The sequence below is a fragment of the Arvicanthis niloticus genome, chromosome 16 (genome assembly GCF_011762505.2).
Source record: "Arvicanthis niloticus isolate mArvNil1 chromosome 16, mArvNil1.pat.X, whole genome shotgun sequence".
NCBI classification, from domain to species: domain Eukaryota; kingdom Metazoa; phylum Chordata; class Mammalia; order Rodentia; family Muridae; genus Arvicanthis; species Arvicanthis niloticus.
In genome coordinates, this window is record NC_047673.1 from 58,700,002 (window position 1) to 58,723,086 (window position 23,085).

Genomic DNA, 23,085 nt, shown 5'->3' on the forward strand with positions numbered 1-23,085 from the left:
GCTATTGTAATCCAAGTCTCATGTCAGGGTATATGGCTCAAGATGGCTGCAAAGCTGATAGCCGCTTTCTGCTAAAAGTCGGCCCCCAACACCGAATTAAGGCTGTGTGTGGGAACGGGGGCTAAAGCCTGCCCCCCAGGAGTGTCCCTGCGTTGTTTGTGGGCTGGGATCTTTCAGTAGCAACAACTGACTGGCCAAGGCTAGGGCTGCGCCTCATCAGGGAGGGCTTCCTGGAGGTAATAGACGTGGGGCCTTGATCCAGAGTGGGAATCTGCGGGCACAGCTTGCTGCAAGTCCCCACCAGCACAGGACCAAGCTGTCTTTCCATCTGTCCCTGTCCCTCTCCAGGGCTGACGGCAGAAGATGGTCACTTGCTTCCCTCCCGTCCTCTGGCTATGGGACCAATACTCCCAGCTCCACCGTGTCGGTAGGTGGAATGGGGTGGGGTGGAATGGAGCAGACACACCCTGCTGTGGTTTGTGGGGCTCCCACTCTAGGCAGGGAGGGTTTGCAGTGGGCCTTTGGAATGCTAGGGTGCTGGGTCTGGGCCGTGACCCCAACCTTCTTGCCCCAGTCAAGCTCGTCCTCCCGGGAGCGTCTACACCAGCTCCCCTTCCAGCCCACAGCAGACGAGCTGCGCTTCCTGTCCAAACACTTCCGCAGCTCAGAGAGTGTGGTGGACGAGGACGGAGGCCGATCTCCACGCCTGCGCCCACGCTCACGCAGCCTCAGGTAGCCTTGGGCTGGGACCTCTCCACCCCACCAGGGCCTCCTCTGTGATCCTCACCCTCCTATGTCACCCTTTCAGCCCTGGACGCACATCAGGAACCTTCGACAATGAAATAGTGATGATGAACCACGTGTACCGGGAGCGCTTCCCCAAGGTGTGCTGCAGACCCCTCTGCCCTGCAGATGCTACCCTCTGCTAGCATGCTCTGCTACCCAGGCCCTGCACCCTGTCACTCACCAGAACCCCGCCCACCACTAAGGCTCTGTTCCCTGCCAGTCACCAGAATCAGACCCTCTGCTGAGGCCACCCCAGCCCTCATCATTGCTGTCAGTCATTTCCCTGACCGCTCCACCTCTGTATCAGTTACCCCTGTCCGACCCTTTATTCCTCTCACCCCCTCTGCCTGTCCTGTCTGACTATAGCCCCGCTCCCGGCTGAACCGCCTTCTCTGACTTCTGGCCCGTCCTCTAATCCACTTCTGTCATTACTCACCCCTCACCCCGCCCTCCCGCCACTGACCTCTGCTGTCCCCGCAGGCCACTGCGCAGATGGAGGGCCGGCTGCAGGATTTCCTGGCAACATTTGCTCCTGATGACCGCCTGGCACTGGCAGACGGTGTCTTGGGCTTCATCCACCACCAGATCGTGGAGCTTGCCCGGGACTGCCTGGCCAAATCGGGCGAGGCTCTGATCACCTCCCGCTATTTCCTGGAGATGCAGGACAAGCTGGAGAGGCTGCTGCAGGACGTACGTAGGGCGGGGCCTGACAGGTGGCCACGCCTACAGGGGTGGGCGTGTTGGGGGACACTCCTCTTTGGGGGTAGGGTCTGCAGAGCCATGGCCGGTCCGTAATCAGGGTGTGGGCGGGGCCTCTTCTGTGGGCGGGTCTCGTCAGGTGCACTTGCCCACAGGCTCATGAGCGGTCAGACAGCGCAGAGGTGGGCTTCATCGTGCAGCTGGTCCGGAAGCTGCTCATCATCATCTCGAGGCCAGCGCGGCTGCTCGAGTGCTTGGTAAGCCGCAGGCGGGGGTCCTGGGATTCTGGGGACCAGGTGAGGGCTCCGGGCTCACAGCCTCTCCTGCGCAGGAGTTCGACCCCGAAGAATTCTACCATCTGCTAGAAGCAGCAGAAGGCCAGGCCCGCGAGGACCAGGGCGTGAAGACCGATCTGCCCCGCTACATCATCCGCCAGCTGGGCCTTGCAAAGGACCCGCTGGAAGGTGAGGGGTACCCAGAACAGGGGAGATCTGGATTGGACTAGAGGGAGCTCTGCCTCCTAGTCCCAGCCTCATCTGCCGCTTTAAGACAGTGACCCCTGCCACTATGGGTAATGCTCAGAGACTCGCTAAAGGGCTGTTGTCTGCCGATCTCTGGGGGAGAACACTGGAGAGCTAAGGCTCTGAGGCGTGAGTTTCCTAGAAGATTCTATAGTTCTTGCCTCTGGGCTACATAGTGAATCCTGTTCAAAAAGTAAACCAACTTTCTTTTTTGACAGAGATCCAGCCCCTGAATGACCTTGATGAAGGCCAGCCGCCGCCAGCTCCTGGATCCCCTGAGGTGAGTTACAAGCTGTGTCCTGTGTTGCCCTTTCCTGGGTGGTTGGATTAGGCGCTGAGTACACACGTGTGATTTGGGGCTGTGGCCACAGTGGGAGTGTCCCATCATAGAAGTATCCCAGAGCTGGGCTGTGATGGGCGTTGAAAAAGTGGGTCTTGAAGGATGTGTAGAAGTCTGTTGGGAAGCAGGCTCTGCTCAAAAAAGAAAAAGAAAAAAAAAAAACCCTAAGAAACTTACATACTGATTTGATGAGTTTGGACCGAGAGGAAGTAGCAACATCAGTGAGACAGAAGCTTAGACTTGGGGACAGCTTTGCAGTGGACAGACCCTGAGCTCTCCCCTTGTAGAGCCGAGGCCTGGGCGGTCCATCTCGGAGGAAGCCGTGTGAGAGCGACTTTGAGACCATCAAGCTGATTAGCAATGGAGCCTATGGGTGAGCCCTGGGTCCCTGCCAGGTGCAGCTCTGGGCTTGGACTGATGGGTGCTCAGCGCCCCCTTCCTGTGTACAGGGCTGTCTACCTGGTGCGCCACAGGGATACGCGTCAGCGCTTCGCCATCAAGAAGATCAACAAGCAGAATCTGATTCTGCGCAACCAGATCCAGCAGGTGTTTGTGGAGCGCGACATCCTCACCTTCGCTGAGAACCCCTTTGTGGTCGGCATGTTCTGCTCCTTTGAGACCCGCCGCCACCTCTGCATGGTCATGGAATACGTGGAAGGTGCGGCCCCTAGGCTGCTAGCCCCCCCCCCCATCCCCACCCCTGAGCACAGTTGGGAGGTCCAGAGAGGGATGGATGCGGCCCTGGAGGGCATGGGATAGTGGCCCACTGTGCAAGGGAAAGAGCATGCACTCGGGCACTAGCTGTGTGCAGAGATCCATCGTAGAACTCGGCGATGCTGAGCGGAATCCGTAGACAGAGTCCCTGCCCTGCTGAGCTCCGCAGCAGGGATAGGACCCAGGCCTGATCCACGTCCCCGGTGTAGGGGGTGACTGCGCCACGCTCCTGAAAAACATGGGCCCACTGTCCGTGGACATGGCACGCATGTACTTCGCGGAGACGGTGCTGGCACTGGAGTATCTGCACAACTATGGCATCGTGCATCGAGATCTCAAACCTGACAAGTGAGTCCGGGGTGTGGCTGGGACTCGGGGGCGGGGCCCTGGGCGGGGCCATGGTGTTAGGGGTTGGGTAGATGCTGCTGGGACCTTATGGGGTTGCCAGGATGGCATCACAGAGACCCTGTACACATGCACCTACTCTGTGCACACGTGTAGGATGGAGCTCCCACCTGTCTCTGAAGCAGGAATCTCTGGTTTCTTAGCCATGTGCCGTTTGGAGATGTGAGCTGAAGTGTTTACAGCCTGGTGCTGTTTGCACTCAGCTCAGCAGATAATATTTGACACCTGCACTTCATTTCTGTGACACGCACAGTAGTCACAAACATGTGCTTCTTTGTGTAGCCCAGGCATAAAATAGGAGAGGCCAGTAAGTGAATAGCAGCGTACACAGAAAGTGAGCTTTGGGGCTTTATTTGTAAGGAATTGATGTATCTGCAAGGTGCATAAAAAAGGTCACAGCAGGACATGGTGGAACACCCCTGTCATCCTAGTACTCATGAGACTGAGGCAGGAGGTTAAGCCAGGCTTAGTTACCTAGTGAATGTGAGGCCACCCTAGGCCACCTGAGCAAAAAACGGTTTTGTTTTTTTGTTTTTGTTTTTTAAAGCATGTACATACTGACATGGGTTACCTAGGGAAACTGGGTCTCAAAGCAAGACAAAAACAGTATATATGGGGAGCTTCAGCCAATGTTGGCCACCATGCTGGCTCTGGCCTTCCCACCCAGCCTGAGGGTCCTGACCTCGCCCACAGCCTGCTCATCACCTCCCTCGGCCACATCAAGCTGACGGACTTCGGCCTGTCCAAGATCGGTCTCATGAGCATGGCCACCAACCTGTATGAAGGTCACATTGAGAAGGATGCCCGAGAGTTTGTGGACAAGCAGGTGTGACCCAACCCAAGGGCAAGACTGAACCCACCCACCCCAACACCCCCAGGCTAGGCCAGCCTCATTTCTCCATCTGTGTAGGTATGTGGGACACCTGAGTACATCGCACCAGAAGTGATCTTCCGCCAAGGCTACGGGAAGCCGGTAGACTGGTGGGCCATGGGCATCATCTTGTATGAGTTCCTGGTGGGCTGTGTGCCATTCTTCGGGGACACGCCTGAGGAGCTGTTCGGACAAGTTGTCAGCGGTGCGTCTTAAGGGGTCTGAGACTGGGAGGTGGGTTGACCACAGTGCTACCACATGGTGGGGTGTGGTGGAAGGTACTAGAAAGGACATCCTGTCTCTTCTCCCACCTTGACCTTCAGATGAGATCATGTGGCCAGAGGGAGATGAGGCCCTTCCCCCCGACGCTCAGGATCTCATTACTAGGCTTCTACGTCAGAGCCCAATGGACAGGCTGGGGACTGGTAAGTCCATGGGGCAGCTTCACTCAAGACCCTGGTTACCAGGCTGTGTGGAGGGAGCTGGGGTTTTGAAGGGTCTGTAGAAGTTAACATGCATAAAACTTTGAAGCTAGTAGTTGGGTCTGGTGCTCCCCATATTTTGGCCACATTTCTGGGTCTTTCCTGGCTCCATTCAGTGGGAAGGGAGGCAGGGAGTTGGGGGTTCATGCAGAGCTCAGCCAATCTGTCTGCAGGAGGCACCCATGAGGTGAAACAGCACCCCTTCTTCCTGGCCCTGGACTGGGCAGGGCTCCTGAGACACAAAGCAGAGTTTGTCCCACAGCTTGAAGCTGAGGACGACACCAGCTACTTTGACAGTAAGTGGGGACCCTACGGATGCAGAGCAGTGTCTCCTACTCATGATCCCTGTCTGTGGCACCCCTGCGTGTTAGGGTCCTCCCTGTCTGTTCCTCCTATGTAAAATGGGATATGCCTCAGCCTTGAGACATCTTGTAGGTGCGTGAATTCCTGCTGTGACCACACAGCTTTGGGGGACACAGTGGGGACCACCAGAGTTTGTATTTTCTGTTCAAGAGTCTGTTCCCAGATGCCTGGCAAGTTCCAGCTCAGGTTCCTGTGCTGGCTGGGCAGCACAGTCCTGGGGCTCTGGATGTCCCTGGCTGCCCCAGCCTCCCCCTTCCCTTCCACAGCTCGCTCTGAGCGGTACCGCCACTTGGGCTCTGAGGACGATGAGACGAACGACGAGGAGTCCTCCACGGAGATCCCCCAGTTCTCCTCCTGTTCCCACCGCTTCAGTAAGGTGAGCTGGCCTGCGGCAGCACGCTCCCAAGTCTGTCTACCTGTGTGTTTTGTTTAGTCTTGTGTTCTGAGGCAGGGTCTCCTGTCGCAGCCTCCTAGGTGCTGGACTGACATTAAAAAAAAACTCACAGGTTTACAGCAGTTCCGAGTTCCTGGCTGTCCAGCCCACCCCCACCTTTGCTGAAAGAAGCTTCAGTGAGGACCGAGAGGAAGGCTGGGGACACAACAGTGAAGGGGACAGTGGCCGCCGGCTGAGCACTGACCTCCGGTAGGTGGGCTGAGGAGTTAAGGAGAACCAGATTACAAAATCTCATGTGGAAGGAGTTTCCCTGGGGCCTAATGGGAAAGAGTGAGAAGCAGGCGGTCGGTCGGACAGTCTTGCTTTGTACTCCTGAGACAACCAACAGCTGCTGTGCTCAGTGACACTGCTTGACTTGGGCTCCATGGCCGTTTCTACCCCGAATGCACTGGGCTAATAAACTCTATTCCTGCTTCAAGCTCCAGACTCAATAGAAACAATGTTGGCCAGAGGGTGGGAGCTGGAAGCTGGGCTTTTAGGGTTGAAGAATAAATGTAACTTTTATTCACTAGAAGTAAGTGTTGTGTCTGAGGCTTATGCCCTCCTCTGCTAACCTAGACCAGTCCTGGAAGCTTCTAGCCTCCATTCAATCTTATCTAGACCCAGAATGTTTTCAGCCTCTGAGACGTATTGGTGAATAAGCTCACCCTTTCTAGTTCTTTCTGAACTCTGGCTGGCTGGTTCAACTCAGCTGTTCCTGCTCTAACTCCTCTCCACGCTGACTGATTCAAACTTGCCTCTCTCTCCGTCTGTCTGTCTGTCTGTCTCCTCCTCCTCCTCCTCCTCTTCCTCCTCCTCCTCTTCTTCCTCCTCCTGAATTACCCTGCTTGGCCTCATACTAATTCAGGCAATCCGTTGTAATCTTCTGGCTCCTTCTGATTCTTTGGCTCGTTCTGTCTTCACCCATGTTTAGTTGTTCTCTCTCTCAGCAACCTGCCTCTGTACAACTGTCCCAGGAAAACTGCAAACTGCCTCCTCTCTCCACTACCCCTCAAGTAGCTTCCCTTTCCTCTTCTCCTGAGAGTTGGGCAAGTGCTATTTTGTCAAAATTTTTCTCCGATTCTTCACTTTGTCTGCCACTCATTTAGACATCACTTCCAAGCATGGGTACTTCCTTCTACAAACTAATGTTACCTTCATTGTTTGGGATTAGAGGTGTGTACTAAGGGCGTGCTGTATTCCAGCCAGAGGGATTATAGGGGCGAGCTAAGGCATGTTGGTGTTCCAGTCAAAGTTGCTGGATTAAAATCCCTCTCCACTGAATAGTTCTAAAAGCAGGTATAGCTGAGTTACATAGTCTCCTGTCAAACAGGTTGAGGTCCTGGACACCTGCCTCTTCCTGCCAGCCATCTTCCTGTCAAACTGACCGGGGTCCCAGCCCGGCTCTCCTAAGCACCATCAGCTTGGACATGATGCCAAAATTTGCCTTCTCCTCTGAAGATGAGGGAGCAGGCTCAGGACCTGCTGATTCCCAAAAGCCTGTCTTCATTCTGGGAGAGCCTGACCCCCCACCCCCAACCACCCCAGTGACACCCAAGCCCTGCAACCTTTCTGGTAAGTGGGCCTCAAGATGAGTCGGGGGTGGGGACTATTGAAACAGGAATAGAAGTTTCTCCAGAGATCAGAAACTGAGAGTAGACAGGCCTTACACACCCAGAACCTGCATTCTAGCTTCAGCTGGGGGTGAGGGGGGTGTGGCTGGATGAAATGGACAGGTGTCAAGCTCAAACCAGTTGTCCCCTCAGCCGACACAGCTGTCCTCAGCCATGCCCGCCTTCGAAGTAACAGTACAGGCGCCCGGCATTCGACTCCTCGGCCCCTGGACGCTGGTAGAGGCCGCCGCCTAGGAGGCTCAAGAGACCCCGGCCCTGAGAAGCCCCGGGCCTCCCCTGGTGGCAGCGGGGGTCGAGTGCCCAAGTCAGCTTCTGTGTCCGCCCTGTCCCTCATCATCACAGCAGGTGACGTGTCACTTTTCCCTGTGGTGGGTAGTGGGGTGCTTCTAGGACTGGTTATGAGACCGAGCTCTAGGATGGGGGCCACGTGGCCACATGGGAGAATAGAGACCCACATGTAGTGTCCTTCTCACCCTCCACAGACGACGGCAGCGGGGGCCCCCTCATGAGCCCCTTGTCGCCCCGATCGCTGTCCTCCAACCCCTCCTCCCGAGACTCCTCACCCAGCCGGGACCCATCACCAGTGTGTGGAAGCCTGCGGCCCCCCATCGTCATCCACAGCTCGGGCAAGAAGTACGGCTTCAGCCTACGCGCCATTCGGGTCTACATGGGCGACAGCGACGTGTACACGGTGCACCATGTGGTCTGGGTGAGCTGCGGGACCTGGCCGGGGGAACCAGCGTGTTGTCCATCCCCGAATGGGCCCTGCCTTACTCCATAGCTGGGGAAACCGATGCAATGGCTTACTCGGGTTACACGTGGGCCTGTGGGGGTGTGGCCTGCAGACCCTGGGGGGTCTGACCAACTGCGCTGCGCCCGCCCACAGAGCGTGGAGGACGGGAGCCCTGCACAGGAGGCGGGACTGCGTGCTGGGGACCTCATCACACACATAAACGGGGAGTCGGTCTTGGGCCTGGTGCACATGGACGTGGTGGAGCTGCTACTGAAGGTGCGGCCCATGGACCCCTGGTCTGAGCGCGTGCCCACTGCGCATCCTGGGGTCCAAGGCTGAGGGGACCTGAGGGTCAGGTGCTGGACAGGTGTCTTCCCCGCCCCCCCTCCCCTGCAGAAAGCTTTCGGGTGACTGGTGTCCCTTCTGCAGAGTGGCAACAAGATCTCCCTGCGCACCACAGCCCTGGAGAATACCTCCATCAAGGTAGGGCCTGCGCGGAAGAACGTGGCCAAGGGCCGCATGGCCCGCCGGAGCAAGCGCAGCCGCCGGCGCGAGACCCAGGACCGGTGAGCAGGGAGGCAGGGAGGCCCCAGCACCCCAGCCTTCTCAGCCTCCCTCTCTGATACCATGCCTGTCCCCAGGCGGAAGTCTCTGTTTAAGAGGATCTCGAAGCCGTCTTCTGTGCTCCACACCAGCCGTAGTTTCTCATCGGGTCTCCAGCACTCTCTGTCCTCCAGCGAGAGCCTCCCCGGATCACCCACTCACAGCCTGTCCCCTAGCCCCACCACGCCCTGCCGCAGCCCTGCCCCCGACGTCCCCACAGGTGGGTGGGCTCCCAGCCCGGGCCACAGGTTACAGGGCAGATGGAACTGCCGCCTGGTAGCCAGTGTCCTTCATCCCAGCACTTGAAGAGACGAGGCAGAAAAACCAAGAGTTCGGGCCAGCCTTGTATTTTCAGCCTGGCTATATGAAACCCTGCCTCTGAATATGTGTGTGTGTGTGTATACACACACACACATATATATATACACATATATATGTACATATATGTGCATACCTGTGCTGTCACTTAAATATATATATGTGTGCATACCTGTGCTAACTCACTATTATATATATATATACACATACATATATGTGCATACCTGTGCTAACAGTCACTAAAAAAAAAATATATATATATATACATACATATATACACACACACATACATATATATATACACACAGACACATACATGTATGTACATACCTGTGATAAATCACTAATATATATACATATATGTACACACACATATGTGCATACCTGTGCTGTCACTTAAATATATATATATATATATATATATATGTGCATACCTGTGCTAACTCACTAAAATATATATATACAGACACATACATGTATGTACATACTTGTGATAAATCACTAATATATATATATACATATATGTACACATACATATATGTGCATACCTGTGATAACAGTCACTAAAATATATATATATATACACATACATATATACACACACACATATGTGCATACCTGTGATAACAGTCACTAAGGAGCCATGCATAGCCTGTGCTTGAGCTGAGTGGATGGCTTGGTGGCCTTGTGTTCACTGTCAGACTCAGCTCGGGAACAGTCAGACTATGGAAAGAGGAGGCAGAGGTTTCTGGGAGGAGGGGGTAAATGAGGCCTGGCTTTGATGAATGAGTAAGAGTTCACTAAAGAGAGGCCAAGGAGACTCCCTATGTGGCGGGTGGCAACACTGAAGGGCATGGGCAGTGCCAGTTTGGTCGGTCCAGGCTCTACCTCTAGGAGCCGGACACTGACCAATTCCTGTTGCCCACAGACACAGCATCCCCACCCAGTGTGTCCCCAAGCTCCAGCAGCCCTGCATCTCCAGCCACTGGCCACACCCGTCCCAGCTCACTGCATGGCCTAGCGGCCAAGCTCGGACCACCTCGTCACAAGAGCGGCCGCCGCAAGTCCACAAGCAGTATCCCTCCATCTCCGCTGGCCTGCCCGCCAGTGCCCCCGCCCCCGCCACGCTCACCGTCGCCCCTTCCGGGCCACATCCCCATACCCGCACGGTCCCCTAGGCTGCGTAGGGGCCAGTCGGCCGACAAGCTGGGCCTGGGCACCAGTGAGAGGCTGGATGGGGACGGAGGCCGGCACGGCCGGGGAGCAGAGGCCGAGCTGGTAGTCATGAGGAGGCTGCATCTGTCGGAGCGCCGGGACTCCTTCAAGAAGCAGGAGGCGGTGCAGGAGGTGAGCTTCGACGAGGAGCCTGGGCCACCTCGCGCGGTGCCGAAGATCGCTGTGCAGGGTGCAGAGACCACGTCTGGAACCCCAGGACCAGCAAGAAAAGACTGACCACCTCTGGCTGAAGTTCCTCAGGGAGCTACCCTCTTCACCAAGTCACACCTAGATGGGGTGCAACCATCAGCCTGGGACTCGGCTGGAGGGTGCCCCCCTCCCAGGAAAGGCTGGGATGGGGGTGCCAGTGACTTGTAAATAGCAAGCCCTCGCGACTAATTTATTACTTTTTATAAGCAATAGCCAGGCTGGCCCCCTGGTGGACTCCTACTGTCTTGTCCTTAGCTCCTGGAGGACAGCCTACACTGTTCTCTGGGCCACGGTGAAGCACTTTGGACTTATGTGCTTTCTGGTTTGTCCACTGTTCTTTCCAAGTGTATGTGTTGTGTGTGTGTGTGTCTGTCTGTCTGTCCATCCCATTCCCAACCCAAGACCCACTTCAAGGCACACAAAAGCTGGTCCCTGCTGAGTTCGGACAGGATTTGGAAGCTACACCCTAAAGCAGGACGACTACCAGTTCAGTGGCAGGCTACACTCAGAAGACTACCTTCTGTGTCTGAATAGCTCTCCTCAGACTGTCTTTACTCTGCTTTGCCTGTGATCCTGCCTGCTTCAGTTTAGGGGAAGGTGGGAACACAGGAGAGGCTTGGGGGATGGGAAATGCTCTGGTTTAAGGCAGAATAGCCCATACACCTTGCAGGAAGTAACTGACAAACCCAAGGGCCATCAAGGTGGGAAAGGTGACCACAGCAGGGATGGGACAAAGCACTTGTGTAGCCAAGTGAGGACCATGCCTGACCACCAACAGCTCTGCACCATAAAACCAATGCCCAGAGTCCCATGTGCGAGGTCCAGCATGGTGAGCCTGGGACCATAATGTGATGTCCTTTGAGTGCCAGAGGACCGAGTGTGGACCCCAACTATGCTGTGTAACTCTGGAGGAGTGTCTTTCTCATTCTGTGCCTGTGCTGCTATGTTTACAGGACTAACCCCAGTGACTTGCACACTTTGTGTGCACTGACATACCTAAATTCCCCCCTAGTTTTGTGTGATCCAAGCAGCTGAGGTCGCCAAGGCCAGAAGCTTGTCCCACAACGGCCCAGTAAAATTCCTGGCTCAGGACAGGATCTCCTGGGGCCCTACCGTGTGCATGGCCATGGGGTAGCCCAGGCTGTCCCCATAATGCTATGTGATCTAGCAGCCATCTAGTGGATTGCCAGTGACACTCCATGAGGGGAATTTGCAGGCACTCAAACCCTCTGCACCCTCCCTGACTCCCAGCCAGTAGGTCTGCTGGGAGAGACCAAGGCTGTGCATGAGTAGGCCCTCCCCCATCTTGGAGCTGGTGTCAAATAAAGCCCAGAATGACATCTGATCTTGGTGTGTGCATTTGTGAGTGGCTAGGGGTGGGGAACAACTATCGGCTCAGCAGCATCTAAGGTGAATTTTGTATAGGGGTTTGCTTAAACACTTAATCCAAGCCAGGCTGAATCCCAGCTACCTCGATGGCTGGGATCCTGACTAGACAGAGCAACGGGACAAAATCTTATCTCTAAAATGGCACGGCTGCATACACCTGTAGTCCTATTTGGGGGAGGGTGGGGCACTGAAGCAGAAGGATCATGAGTTCAAAGACAGCCTGGGCTCATAACTAGACCCTGTCTCAAAAAATAATAAAGCCAAAGGATGGATCGAATAAAAGCACCGACTGCTCTTCTAGAGGACCCAGGTTCTATTCCCAGCACCCGCATGGCAGCTCACAGCCTTCTGTAACTCAAGTTCTAGGGCATAAAATGTCTCTTCTAACTTCCACAGACACCAGGTACACACAAGGCGCACAGATGTACATGGAAGCGAAACACAAAAATAAATCTTACAAAAGCCCCCAAAACCTGGTCGTGATAGCACTTGCTTTTAATTCCAGCATGTTGTACAAACAGTAAGACCCCGTCTCAAACAAATAATTTAATCTTTCAATTAGCCCATCTTTCTATATTTTCCTTTAAAGTTTACTTAAGGTGTATGTTTACCACTTGCCTGCAAGTCCCAGAGACACCAAAAGAGGTGTCGGGTTACAAGCGGCTGTAATTTACTGAACCTGGATCCTGTGCAAGAGCCGTGAGCACTCTTAACTGCTGAACTCTCGCTGCAACCCCGTCCCAGTTTCTACTCTAGTCTTTGAGCTGAGCTAAAATAAATAATAAATCCCTCGGAAATCAGCCGAACAAGCTCGGTTACTTCCGGTTCTCATTCTCTCTGGTTCTTTCTCTCTCTTTGCGGCCGTACGGCCCCAGCTGCCAGCGTCTGTCGATATTTCCGGAAACAATCTCGCTTCCGGACTCCGATAAGCCGCATTCTCGCGCCGATTGGGCCGGAGACGCTTCGGCTGTTTCCGGACGCCCAGGGTTGCCATGGCAGTGCCTTCTCCTTCCATTCCTCCCACCAGCAGCTCTCTATTGAGGGTGCAGCTGCCAATCTCGTCCAGTGGAACGGGACGTGCTTCGGCAATTTCCGGAAGCTGTCGGAGGCCTCCGACAACTCCCAAGATCTGTATTCGAGGTCGTTCGATTCCTTCCAGAAACCCTCCTCGGTCTTGCAGGTTCAAGACTTCGTAAAAAAAAAAAAAAAAAAAAAAAAAAACCAAAAACCTGCTGTAGCACGTTCAGCTATTTCCGGAATGGTTCAGGTATCTCAGAGTCTCAATTCCTACCGAGTCCAGCTTCGGACCGAAAGCGTTTCCTACTCTCACTTTCCAGTGTTTTCATAAGCCCTCGACCGCCTCCGGGCCAAGCCGACAACCCTGTGAGCGCTCTCTGGAATCGGTTGCGCTCGGCTGTTTCCGGCCAGCCTCGGCTGTCTCGTGGCAAACAAGAAGCCAACCATTCCCGCGGGAGAACGTTCGGCAGTTTCCGGAAGCAGACCCGCGTGCCTCACTCTTCGGGCTCCGCCTCGTATGGGGTGAAAGGACCGCCCTCCCGACCCGAGTGCGCTCGGCTATTTCCGCCTGGGGGCGGGCCCGAAGGCTTAGAACCGCGGCGACGGCGGCTGACGCAGGGATCCCGCGGCTGCGGCGACGGCGGTCGTGGTGGTGGCGACGGCGGCCGGAGTAGGTGAGTCGATGGCGGTGGCGAGGATCCGAGGAGCGTGGGGGCCACGCAGAACCGGGCACCGAGCCGAGCGTGGGGCTGTGCAGCCTGCGGGGTAGAGACGGACTAAGGCCGGGAGGTCCCCGCCCGCAACGGGGCGGAGAGCTTCGGGGCACGACCCCGGATCCGGCCACTTCCGTCGTCCGGGGGGGTCTTCGGGGTGCACGAGGATCTAGAGGCTCGTCTGTGTGAGCACGCAGATTATGCCTGCACCGTAGGCCCCTCCTTTTGCATTGGGGGTTCCGCGATACCCTTCCCCCATGGTGTGCAGACGTGCTCGGCACTGGGGGGGGGGGTGTCGGGTGGACGGGTGGCTTTCTTAGGAGAGGCCTCTCCGACCCTCAGTTTCCCTACCTATAACATGCAGGCCACAAGAGGCCGGACAGTGAGTCATGCTGGATACTCTGGACCATGAAGCCCTAAATCCCTTTAGGACACCTGCACCGGATCCCCGAGATCTGGGGATGAAGCCCAGACCCTCCCCTTGGCACGACACACGCCTATTTGATGTCTCCTTTCTGAAAGCCACCGTGCATCCTAGGCAGGCGTCTTTCACCATCAGGCTTTGCAGGAACCAATCTGTCTATGCATTGTCCTGTCCCTATATGGGGACCTGTCACCCTCGGTCCTTGGTCCTTCAGGAGGATGCACAGAGTACCGAACTGCAGGCTGGAATGGGGACCCAGGCTAGGACCCAATGTGGTGGTGTCCAGCTCCTGTCCCCATCCTCCTGTGGCACTAAGGTGACCATGGTTCTTCTTGACACCTCCCCTTTCTTGCATCACCAGAGAACCCCAGACTGAGGCAAACTGGGGACACCACTGCACCCTGTCTATCCCTCCCCTGCCAGAACCAAGGTTTCTGTTTCCTTGGATGCCCTCCCAGGCCATAACTTGCTGGCCATGTCCACTGCTCAGGTGTTCAACCCCTTCTTGGGGTCCCCCACTAGCCCCAAGTCGAACTGGCCATGTGGTCACTGTCTTTGTTCCTACCTTGAAATCGGGTGCATCTGTAGTTGGCTTCCTCCTGATGAGTGGGGTCCTTCAGAGAGCTCTGAACTTCGGTTCCCTCAACCCTAGTGGGGACAGCAAAGCATTCAGCTCCCAGCACCCCGAAGGCTGTTAGTGTGGGCTCTCAGACGGGAGACTGGTCAGCGGTGGGACAGGGGCCAGCCCCAAGGTCACTGGGGGATTCTGGCCTGGCTCACTCTGCCTTCTCCATGTCCTCTAGGTGGTGTCCCTGTCTGAGCATGGTAACAGCCTGTTGTCTGGGTTCCCTCATCTGGTGTCAGGCACACCCTGAAGAGCCAGCAAGCTTGAGCACCCACAGCCCCGCTAATGAAGGAGTAATCCACCTATCCCAGCTTGACCACCTGGTGGGGGACACAAGCCAAATGATTTGAGAAAACAGCAGAAACAGCATTGCACAGGTGACTAAATGGTGGCCTCTGTGACAAGTGGCTTGTGGTAATGGCCAGCTAGGCATGCGCATCCCCCAGGTTGCCTGTGACTTCTGGAAGTAGAGGTTTGCAAGCCACCACACAGCCGCACCAGCCCATGGGGCCCCGGGAGCCTCCGGGAGCCACCTGACTGTCCAGACCCCCAGGCCCAGCCATGGCAGGTGCTGAGGGCTTCCAGTACAGGGCTGTGTACCCATTCCGCCGGGAGCGGCCTGAGGACCTGGAGCTGCTCCCTGGTGACCTCCTGGTGGTGAGCCGGGCGGCCCTGCAGGCACTGGGTGTGGCTGATGGAGGAGAGCGCTGCCCACACAGCGTGGGCTGGATGCCTGGCTTCAACGAGCGCACCCGACAGCGAGGGGACTTCCCTGGAACGTATGTGGAGTTCCTAGGACCCGTGGCTCTGGCTCGACCAGGCCCCCGCCCACGGGGACCCCGTCCGTTGCCCGCCAGGCCCTTGGATGGACCTTCTGAGTCAGGTGAGCAGACACCTTGGAAAAGGAACCTGTCCTCTCAGACCTTCAGTCTGTTCTGTGGTCCCAGAGCCAGGTCCTGGTCCTTGTTCAGGAAGCGAGAATGTGTCACTCTGGTGATGAGTGGTGAGGAGCTGAGGGCACAGGCCCTCCAGGCACAGAGCTCCTGCAAAGGCCCAGAGGCCGGTTCAGGAAGCAGCCAGGGAGTGCAGACCCAACTGGGGAAGTGTTCTGTAGGATTCAGAGGCCTCCAGCAAGCTGCAGGCAGGTTCTCTGTGAGCCTCCAATCCTGTTCTTAGTGAGCCATAATCATAGAAAAAGTGGGCTGTCTGGCCCTGGCGTGCAACACACTGGGAGGCCAGGGCCCCACAAACCTGTTGAAGACAATCAGGCAGCCAGACGTGGTGGTACATGCCAGTAATCCCTGCACTGGGATGGCTGAGGCAGGAGGATCACAGAGAGTTCTGGGGCTAGCTATGTGGCTTCGATGCCCAGTGCACACAGTTACATAGCTGGAGCCCCTCACTTGAGGTGGATTTGCAGTACAGCTGAGGCCTGGGAGGTTGGCTCAGGCCACGCAGCATCTGGCGTCCCCAGAGCCCAGGCCCTGGGAGCTGCAGGGCCCCAGCCCATCCGGGCTCACAGCCAGAGCCTGTGGCTGCCCCAGTAACAGCCGCCTCCCTCCCCAGGCTGGCCAAGGTCCAGCCACTTCTCATGCCCCGCCTCACCCTCAAACCTTCAGGGCTGAGGGCGGCCCTCTGCAGGCTCAGTTTCCCCGCCAGCAAAGGCTGCACCTCCAGGTCCTGAAGAACCACCTGGAACCACTCAGCCAACTCCTCAGTACTCCCCTGCATCTCAAAGGGGGTGAGGCTTTTACCAGTGGGGCTCCCTTTGGCATTGGGGTCCCTGGCTGTTGTACCCTCCCTCCCCGGCTGTCAGGGGGCTGTCCACCTCCTCTCCCCTCCTGTGGGTTGGGGAGGGGGGTGTGTTTCTTTTCCTCTTTCTTTCTTTCTTTCTTTCTTTCTTTCTTTCTTTCTTTTTTTTTCATACAACTCAGAGAGGCCCCGCACGCCCTGGCTTGCCTCTGCTGCATGCCAGGGCATCCCTGCCGAGGGCCAGAGCCAACCCAGATGGTAGGGCCAGGCAGACACCTGTGCATAAAAGGCTCTGCCTAGGAACCAGGCATTACTGGGAGGAGGCTGGCCCTGGAGGCTGGGGTGGGGGAGGGTGGAAGCCAGGTGGAGGGTTGCTTGCAGTGCCAGCCAGAGAATTGCTTTGGGTTTGAGGCCGCCAGGGCTACATAGCAGGACTCCGATTCAGAGCCAAACAAAAGAGCCTCAGACTTGGTGGCCCAGGCCTTTAAGCCCAGCACTCTAGGAGGCAGAGGCAGGAGGATCTTTGTGAGTTCCAGGCCAGCCTGATCTATATACTGAGACTCTGTCTCAAAATAAAATCAAAAACAAAAAGATACTACAATCTGGCGATTTTCTTTGAAGTGTAAAGCCCAGAGATGGTGATCTCTGCGGTCAGGGCTGCACACTGATCATAGTAGGGCCAAAACCTGTATGAGCTTCACTTGCTGCCACACGAAATCATTACAAACCACAGAGGTGCAATCGGATATGTGTGTAGAAGCCAGGTATTTCAAGTGAAGAGGGCTGGCGTTTGCTTCTCTGCCGGTTCCAGCCTCACACAGAAGCTGTCTGCTGCACTGCTACCTCTTTTGCTTTGGGGGACAGGTCTGTGTAACCCAGGCTGACCTGAAACCAGCCATCCTCCTGTCTTCAACCCCTGAGTGCTGGAGTGCTGGATGTCCACTCCCACACCTTGTTTTTAACGTCCTTTGTGTACCCCACTGTCCTGGGCTTGCGGATTCCTTGTGGGAAACTTCAGAAATAACCCGCACTGACACAGCACTCCCTGTGGCCCTGGGTTCCCAAGCTGGGCGGCTGCACAGAGTCCAGCAGGCATACAGGGCATGAGGGCTCACCCTGTCCCTTCCTTCCAGGCCACGTACTGTCAGAGCTGGCAGAGCAGTTCTCCCCACCTGACCCTGCTCCCCCGATTCTGGTGAAGCTGGTAGAAGCCATTGAGCAAGCAGGTGAGGTCCAGCCTGACTGCTTGTTGGGGTGGGGGTTCTATCCTGGTCTGTTCATGGGCAGGCAGAGATGGGATGCTATGGGTTTCCTTGTTGCCTGTGGGAAAGGGTGACTCCCAGTGGGGAGGTGTCCTGAGCCTTATGTTATGTATGCTGGTCACATGAGTCCCCTTCTCCCAGAGCTGGACAGTGAATGCTACAGTAGGCCGGAGCTGCCCGCACCACGGACAGGTCAGGGGTTCTGCTTACTTTCCCCTGGTGATGGGAGGGGCAGGCACATTTACCAGGCTGGGCTGTGACACTTTGCCATACCTGCAGACTGGTCCCTGAGTGACTTGGAGCAGTGGGACCGCACCACCTTGTACGATGCTGTTAAGGGCTTCCTGCTGGCATTGCCTTCAGCTGTGGTGACCCCTGAGGCTGCAGCAGAGGCATACCGGGCGCTGCGGGGTAAAGCCTGACAGAGCAGGGTGGGCAAGGGACCAAGGGGTGGATACCTGGGTGATCACTGGCCTGGCTGACCGGCTCTGTCTGTCTGTCTCTGCCTCTGCCTGCAGAGGTTACGGGGCCTGTGGGGCTGGTGCTGGAACCCCCAACGCTGCCCCTGCACCAGGCGCTCACGCTGCGGTTCCTGCTGCAGCACCTGGGCCGCGTGGCCCGCAGAGCGCCCTCGCCATCTACAGCCATCCATGCTCTGGCCAGTGCCTTTGGGCCGCTGCTGCTGCGTGCACCTCCGCCAGGGGGCGAGGGTGATGGGTGAGTGGGCAGAGCCCGTGAGGAGGTGTGGCTTGGTGGGTGTGGTCATCACTGTGTGGGCAGGGAGGGTCCCAGAATTGATGGGAGGGGAAAAGTTTTCCTGGATGGGAGGAGCCAGGCAGGACCAAAAGCTTTGGGGTCTTTAAGATAGGCAGAACCAGGGATAGCCTCTTTCTAAGGCAGAAAGACTGGGTCTAAGCCAAAGGGAGCAGGGCTTTCACTGTGGGGTGGATCTGAGTTCCGGGGGCTAAAGTGAGAGGGCTACAAGCAGAGAGGGTCCGTCAAGCCTGCACATGGGCACGGTTTTACTTCCTGTTTTCCTCTTGGAGCTCCTATTGCACAGGCCTTGTCGCACCTGTCTTCCCACCCTGCCAATTATGTTCCACACCTGCTGCCCCAACTTCTCACACATGGCGCAGCTGTCACTCCCAGGCCTTGACACCCCCACTTGCCCCTAGGAGTGAGTCTGTACCCGACTTCCCCGTGCTGCTGCTAGAGAGGCTGGTGCAGGAGCACGTGGAGGAGCAAGACGCCGCCCCCCCAGGTGACTCCCGTTCTCATTGATGGGCAAGTCTACAACCAGCGTCATATTCAGTTAGTACTTAACGTGTGCATGGTTTTTGCAGCAGCAGTATACACTTGGTGTGTAATACACGTGTGTTTTTCTGTCCCCCAGCACTGCCACCTAAACCCTCTAAGGCAAAGCCAGCACCAGCAGCCCTGGCCAATGGAGGGAACCCGCCCTCGCTTCAGGATGCAGAGTGGTACTGGGGGGACATCTCCAGGTAGGTTTTTTTTTTTCTGCAGCAAAGATGAGTTTCATGTGCGTGGGGAGTGGAGTGGAGGAGGACAGACATGTCAGTGGCTCCATGCCCATTCCCCAGGGAAGAGGTGAATGAGAGGCTCCGGGACACACCTGACGGTACCTTCTTAGTCCGAGATGCATCCAGCAAGATCCAAGGAGAGTACACGCTCACCCTCAGGTAGGGCCGGGCCTGGGCAGTGGGGCTGGGGGCTCGGGTGGGGAGGCTTCCCAGGATAATGACCCCACCCCTGCATACAGGAAAGGCGGGAACAACAAACTGATCAAAGTCTTCCACCGGGACGGTCACTATGGCTTCTCAGAGCCGCTTACCTTCTGCTCTGTGGTAGAACTCATCTCCCACTACCGCCACGAGTCACTGGCCCAGTACAACGCCAAGCTGGACACGCGTCTTCTTTACCCTGTGTCCAAGTACCAACAAGTGTGTTGTGCGCTGGGGGTGCGTGGGCCTTGGCCGGGCCTGGGTTTGGGAGGGAAAGCACTCATGGTGTGTTGTGGGGTCCAGGACCAGGTGGTGAAGGAGGACAGCGTAGAGGCTGTGGGCGCCCAGCTCAAGGTCTACCACCAGCAGTACCAGGACAAGAGCCGCGAATACGACCAGTTATATGAAGAATACACACGGACCTCCCAGGTACCTGGGCTCTGCACATGGGGGGAGGGGAGGGCTGAGGTGCAGAGGGCTGGTCCAAGCCAGTGAGTGCCCCTCCCCCCAGCACTCAGTGCTACACGCCATTTCCGTCCAGTGGTTCTTAGAGGTACAGGTTCTGGAGTCCCAAAAATGGCTATGAAGGAAGGGTGGGTTTGAAGGGTGAGATTTGTAGGCCGAGTCAGAGTTCACTGGGCCAGCAGTATTGGACTGTTGTTCCCAGTGAAGGAGACAGAGCAGAATTACCCTTCGTTCCTAATGATCAACTTTAGGGACTTGGGCGTAACTGAGATCCACCCCACCCCCAGGAGCTTCAGATGAAGCGGACAGCCATAGAGGCCTTCAATGAGACCATCAAGATCTTCGAAGAACAGGGTCAGACCCAGGAGAAGTGCAGCAAGGAGTATTTGGAACGCTTCCGGCGAGAGGGCAATGAGAAGGAGATGCAGAGGTACGCGGGCTCCTCCTGTGCCTCCTCCCTGGTCTCAAGTGCAGATGGGATTTGGAGGGTGCATGGGCGTTCACCCTGCCCCCTTTCCTCAGGATCCTGCTGAACTCGGAGCGACTCAAGTCTCGAATCGCGGAGATACATGAAAGCCGCACGAAGCTGGAGCAGGATCTAAGGGCACAGGCCTCGGACAACCGCGAGATCGACAAGCGCATGAACAGCCTCAAGCCTGATCTCATGCAGCTGCGGAAGATCAGGGACCAGTACCTTGTGTGAGTCGCACCCTCTCCTGCTCGCCAGGGGGCGCTCGTGCGCATCACTGAAGCGCCGGGTAAACCACCAGGTTCCAGGCGCCCCCTTGGGCCGCCAGAGATAGTGCACTTGGAACCCACTCTGGTTTACCTCAGTGCACCACGAAGTGGTGCTCACTTACCTTTCCTCTGTCAGGTGGCTCACCCAGAAAGGTGCCCGACAGAGGAAGATCAACGAATGGCTGGGAATCAAGAATGAGACTGAGGAGTGAGTGACGTGCTGCAAGGGGCAAAAAGGACTTCCTAAAGGGTGGGGTACTTGCGTTGGTGTTGGAGGATGAGAGCCAGGCAGTGGCTCCTTTCTTGCTTCACCCTACAGCCAGTATTCACTGATGGAGGATGAGGACGCCCTCCCCCACCACGAGGAGCGTACATGGTACGTGGGCAAGATCAACCGCACACAGGCGGAGGAGATGCTGAGTGGCAAACGAGATGGGACCTTCCTCATCCGGGAGAGCAGCCAGCGGGGCTGTTACGCATGCTCCGTTGTGTGAGTGCTGGGCTATTGGCTGGGGTTGAGTCATTTGTGTTTCGAGCCCACGGTGTTCTGGGCCGGGTTGAGCTTGGCAAGGAAGAGGGGCACGAGCAGGTTTCGTGGAGAGGCAGATATGGCTTCTCTTCTGAACTACTATTTTGGCCATACAGGGTGGACGGCGACACGAAGCACTGTGTCATCTATCGCACAGCCACCGGCTTCGGCTTTGCAGAGCCCTATAACCTGTATGGGTCCCTGAAGGAGCTGGTGCTGCACTACCAGCACGCATCGCTCGTGCAGCACAATGACGCACTCACCGTCACCCTCGCACACCCTGTGCGTGCCCCCGGGCCTGGCCCGCCACCTGCAACGCGCTGAGCAACCCGCCTCGCCTGCCTCCCTGTCCATGTCTCTGTCTCCAAATCCCCTCCCCTGGTGAACACGCGCAGGAGGCCGTCCCTCCCGCTGCGCCTGCCATGTTTACAGAGGCTGCGGGGGCCACTGGCCTGAGCGCCCCGAGTTTTTCAAGCCATATCCCCGGGGTTAGAAAGGAACTGCACTAGGTGGTTTCCAGGAATTCAGGCCTGGACACTCGGGGCCGGGCGGGACCCGCCCCGCGGACCCCAACTTCCCCTTTTAAGGTCGAAGTGAAACCAGTCACGGGGTTACCCCGCAGCTGCCGATAAGCTCGCCCCTCTGGAGGGCTAAATACAAACTCTGGCCCTCGCCCAGGCCCTGCGCTGTTCTGACTGTGCAATTGCCTCCCCTTTGGGACAGGGTCCTGGGTGTGTCCCTGCTCACTGGACCCCATACCTGCCCAGGGCTGATGGGCAGCGGGTTTTGTACGGTACGTTTATTGATACGAATATGAAACACTGTACCAGTTGGCTGAGTGTCTTTGGGGACTGGAATTCCTAACCTCTGTTATGAACGACAGACCTTGGCTTGTCTGTGGTCATGCAACACAGCGGTGCAACTTGGCCTTGCCCCTCATATCCTGGCTTGCCAGGGAACCCCGAACCCATGAAAGCCCCTCTTCTGGTGCCTCAGCTCCAGGGTGCTCAGGCAGAAACCAGCTGTGCCCTCAAGTGACGCCCTTATGGTTCCCAACTTCCTCATTGGGAAGAGAGGTGTCGACAACTTCCCAGCTATCCAGGCGGGTGTCTCCTGTCCCTAGGCTCCCCTAATTGTGAGGAGAGGCTAAGCACCTGCTGACAAGACCCCAGGACCTGTGTTAATTAGCAAAACTGAGAAACCTAATAGTCCTGCCCTGGGGTAGGAACACATCAAGACTTGTGCTCAGGAGTACGTCACTGAGTGCCCCCATCCCCCTCCAGTCTGCACCAGCCTGTGACACTGCATCATCTGAGAGTGCCTTTGGACTCAGCCAGGACAGGAACGAACGGACAGAGCCCATTCTTGACCCACTACCCTGTGGGTTCAGTTGACCTTGGTCCATGCTGCATCCTGCGGGTGACCTAAAACAAATGGCACCTTGTGATCCCAGATCCTGGGAAGCTGAGGCGGAATCACAAGCTCATTAGCTAGAGAGACACAAATCAACATAAGAGGAAACAAATGTTACCTGTGCTTGGGGCAGGACTCCGGTAGAACCCCTCAGAATCTCCCAGTGAGGAGCTGGGGGCGTGGCTCGGGTGGTTTCTGCCAGTTTGTGGAGGGATGGGGGTTGGAATACCAAGTCTTGGTTAGAACAGAACCCCTCAGCCTGTAGCTGTCCCTATCAGCTGTGGGACTCTGGAAACTGCCATCCCCTCTAGCTTGATGTCTCCTGCACAGAAAACCAGGGTTTCTCCCCCTTGGAGCTGCAACTTGTCCTGCTGGTGCTACTGTTCTGTGGCCTTTCACTGCTCCTGGGACCCAGTGTTCAGTTTTCAATCTGACTTGGTGCGAAAGCTCCAGCCCAGCCTAGGTCACCTCTGATTTTTTTTTTCCTGGTGACTCTATCCACAGTGTCACTTGTGTCCCATTTCACAGACGGGAAACCACAGCTGATAGAGGCAGGGTCCTGGAGTCAGGCACGTCTCTGCCCACACTCTCAGTTGCTGGAAGCAAGTACCCCAGCCATGCCCTCAACCCAAGCCAGGGCCCAGGACCTCAGAGATGGGAAGTTGCCCTGCCTGAGTTTTCTTCTTTGC

At 56.5% G+C, this 23,085-nt stretch overlaps 2 protein-coding genes across 12 annotated transcripts in view; both read left to right on the forward strand.

Moving 5' to 3' along the window:
- Mast3 (microtubule associated serine/threonine kinase 3) overlaps positions 1-11,672 on the forward strand; it is a 28,207-nt gene extending 16,535 nt beyond the window's left edge. For 7 of the 8 annotated variants that reach the window (XM_076914274.1, XM_076914275.1, XM_076914279.1 and 4 more), the window contains 23 exons: positions 349-427; positions 575-732; positions 809-884; positions 1,267-1,476; positions 1,641-1,742; positions 1,817-1,949; positions 2,225-2,286; positions 2,634-2,719; positions 2,796-3,004; positions 3,270-3,408; positions 4,159-4,291; positions 4,376-4,541; positions 4,660-4,761; positions 4,992-5,114; positions 5,448-5,557; positions 5,688-5,824; positions 6,948-7,189; positions 7,381-7,593; positions 7,731-7,957; positions 8,135-8,257; positions 8,411-8,547; positions 8,623-8,804; positions 9,831-10,495. In XM_076914274.1, the coding sequence (XP_076770389.1) occupies positions 349-427; positions 575-732; positions 809-884; positions 1,267-1,476; positions 1,641-1,742; positions 1,817-1,949; positions 2,225-2,286; positions 2,634-2,719; positions 2,796-3,004; positions 3,270-3,408; positions 4,159-4,291; positions 4,376-4,541; positions 4,660-4,761; positions 4,992-5,114; positions 5,448-5,557; positions 5,688-5,824; positions 6,948-7,189; positions 7,381-7,593; positions 7,731-7,957; positions 8,135-8,257; positions 8,411-8,547; positions 8,623-8,804; positions 9,831-10,354 (3,673 nt within the window). In that variant the 3' untranslated portion in view covers positions 10,355-10,495. Of the gene's footprint in view, positions 1-348; positions 428-574; positions 733-808; positions 885-1,266; positions 1,477-1,640; positions 1,743-1,816; positions 1,950-2,224; positions 2,287-2,633; positions 2,720-2,795; positions 3,005-3,269; positions 3,409-4,158; positions 4,292-4,375; positions 4,542-4,659; positions 4,762-4,991; positions 5,115-5,447; positions 5,558-5,687; positions 5,825-6,947; positions 7,190-7,380; positions 7,594-7,730; positions 7,958-8,134; positions 8,258-8,410; positions 8,548-8,622; positions 8,805-9,830 lie in introns of all 8 variants that reach the window. The other variant, XM_076914278.1, reaches the window with a different exon arrangement.
- A 1,599-nt stretch (positions 11,673-13,271) lies between these two features.
- Pik3r2 (phosphoinositide-3-kinase regulatory subunit 2) lies at positions 13,272-21,816 on the forward strand. 4 transcript variants are annotated; one of them, XM_076914281.1, is made up of 17 exons: positions 14,913-15,378; positions 16,981-16,982; positions 17,169-17,240; positions 17,356-17,473; positions 17,651-17,701; positions 17,789-17,920; positions 18,028-18,226; positions 18,685-18,770; positions 18,903-19,011; positions 19,111-19,209; positions 19,290-19,470; positions 19,555-19,680; positions 20,004-20,146; positions 20,239-20,415; positions 20,591-20,662; positions 20,774-20,944; positions 21,100-21,421. In XM_076914281.1, exons 1-17 carry the CDS (start codon positions 15,057-15,059, stop codon positions 21,305-21,307), a joined length of 2,268 nt encoding a protein of 755 aa, XP_076770396.1. In that variant the 5' UTR covers positions 14,913-15,056; the 3' UTR covers positions 21,308-21,421. The 4 variants fall into 4 exon arrangements, with proteins under 4 accessions (XP_034376763.1, XP_034376764.1, XP_076770396.1 ...); XM_034520872.2 differs by lacking the exons at positions 16,981-16,982; positions 17,169-17,240 and adding an exon at positions 13,272-13,407 and having other exon boundaries at positions 14,674-15,378; positions 17,381-17,473; positions 21,100-21,816; XM_034520873.2 differs by lacking the exons at positions 16,981-16,982; positions 17,169-17,240; positions 17,651-17,701 and adding an exon at positions 13,272-13,407 and having other exon boundaries at positions 14,674-15,378; positions 17,381-17,473; positions 21,100-21,816.
- The last annotated feature ends 1,269 nt before the right edge of the window (positions 21,817-23,085 follow it).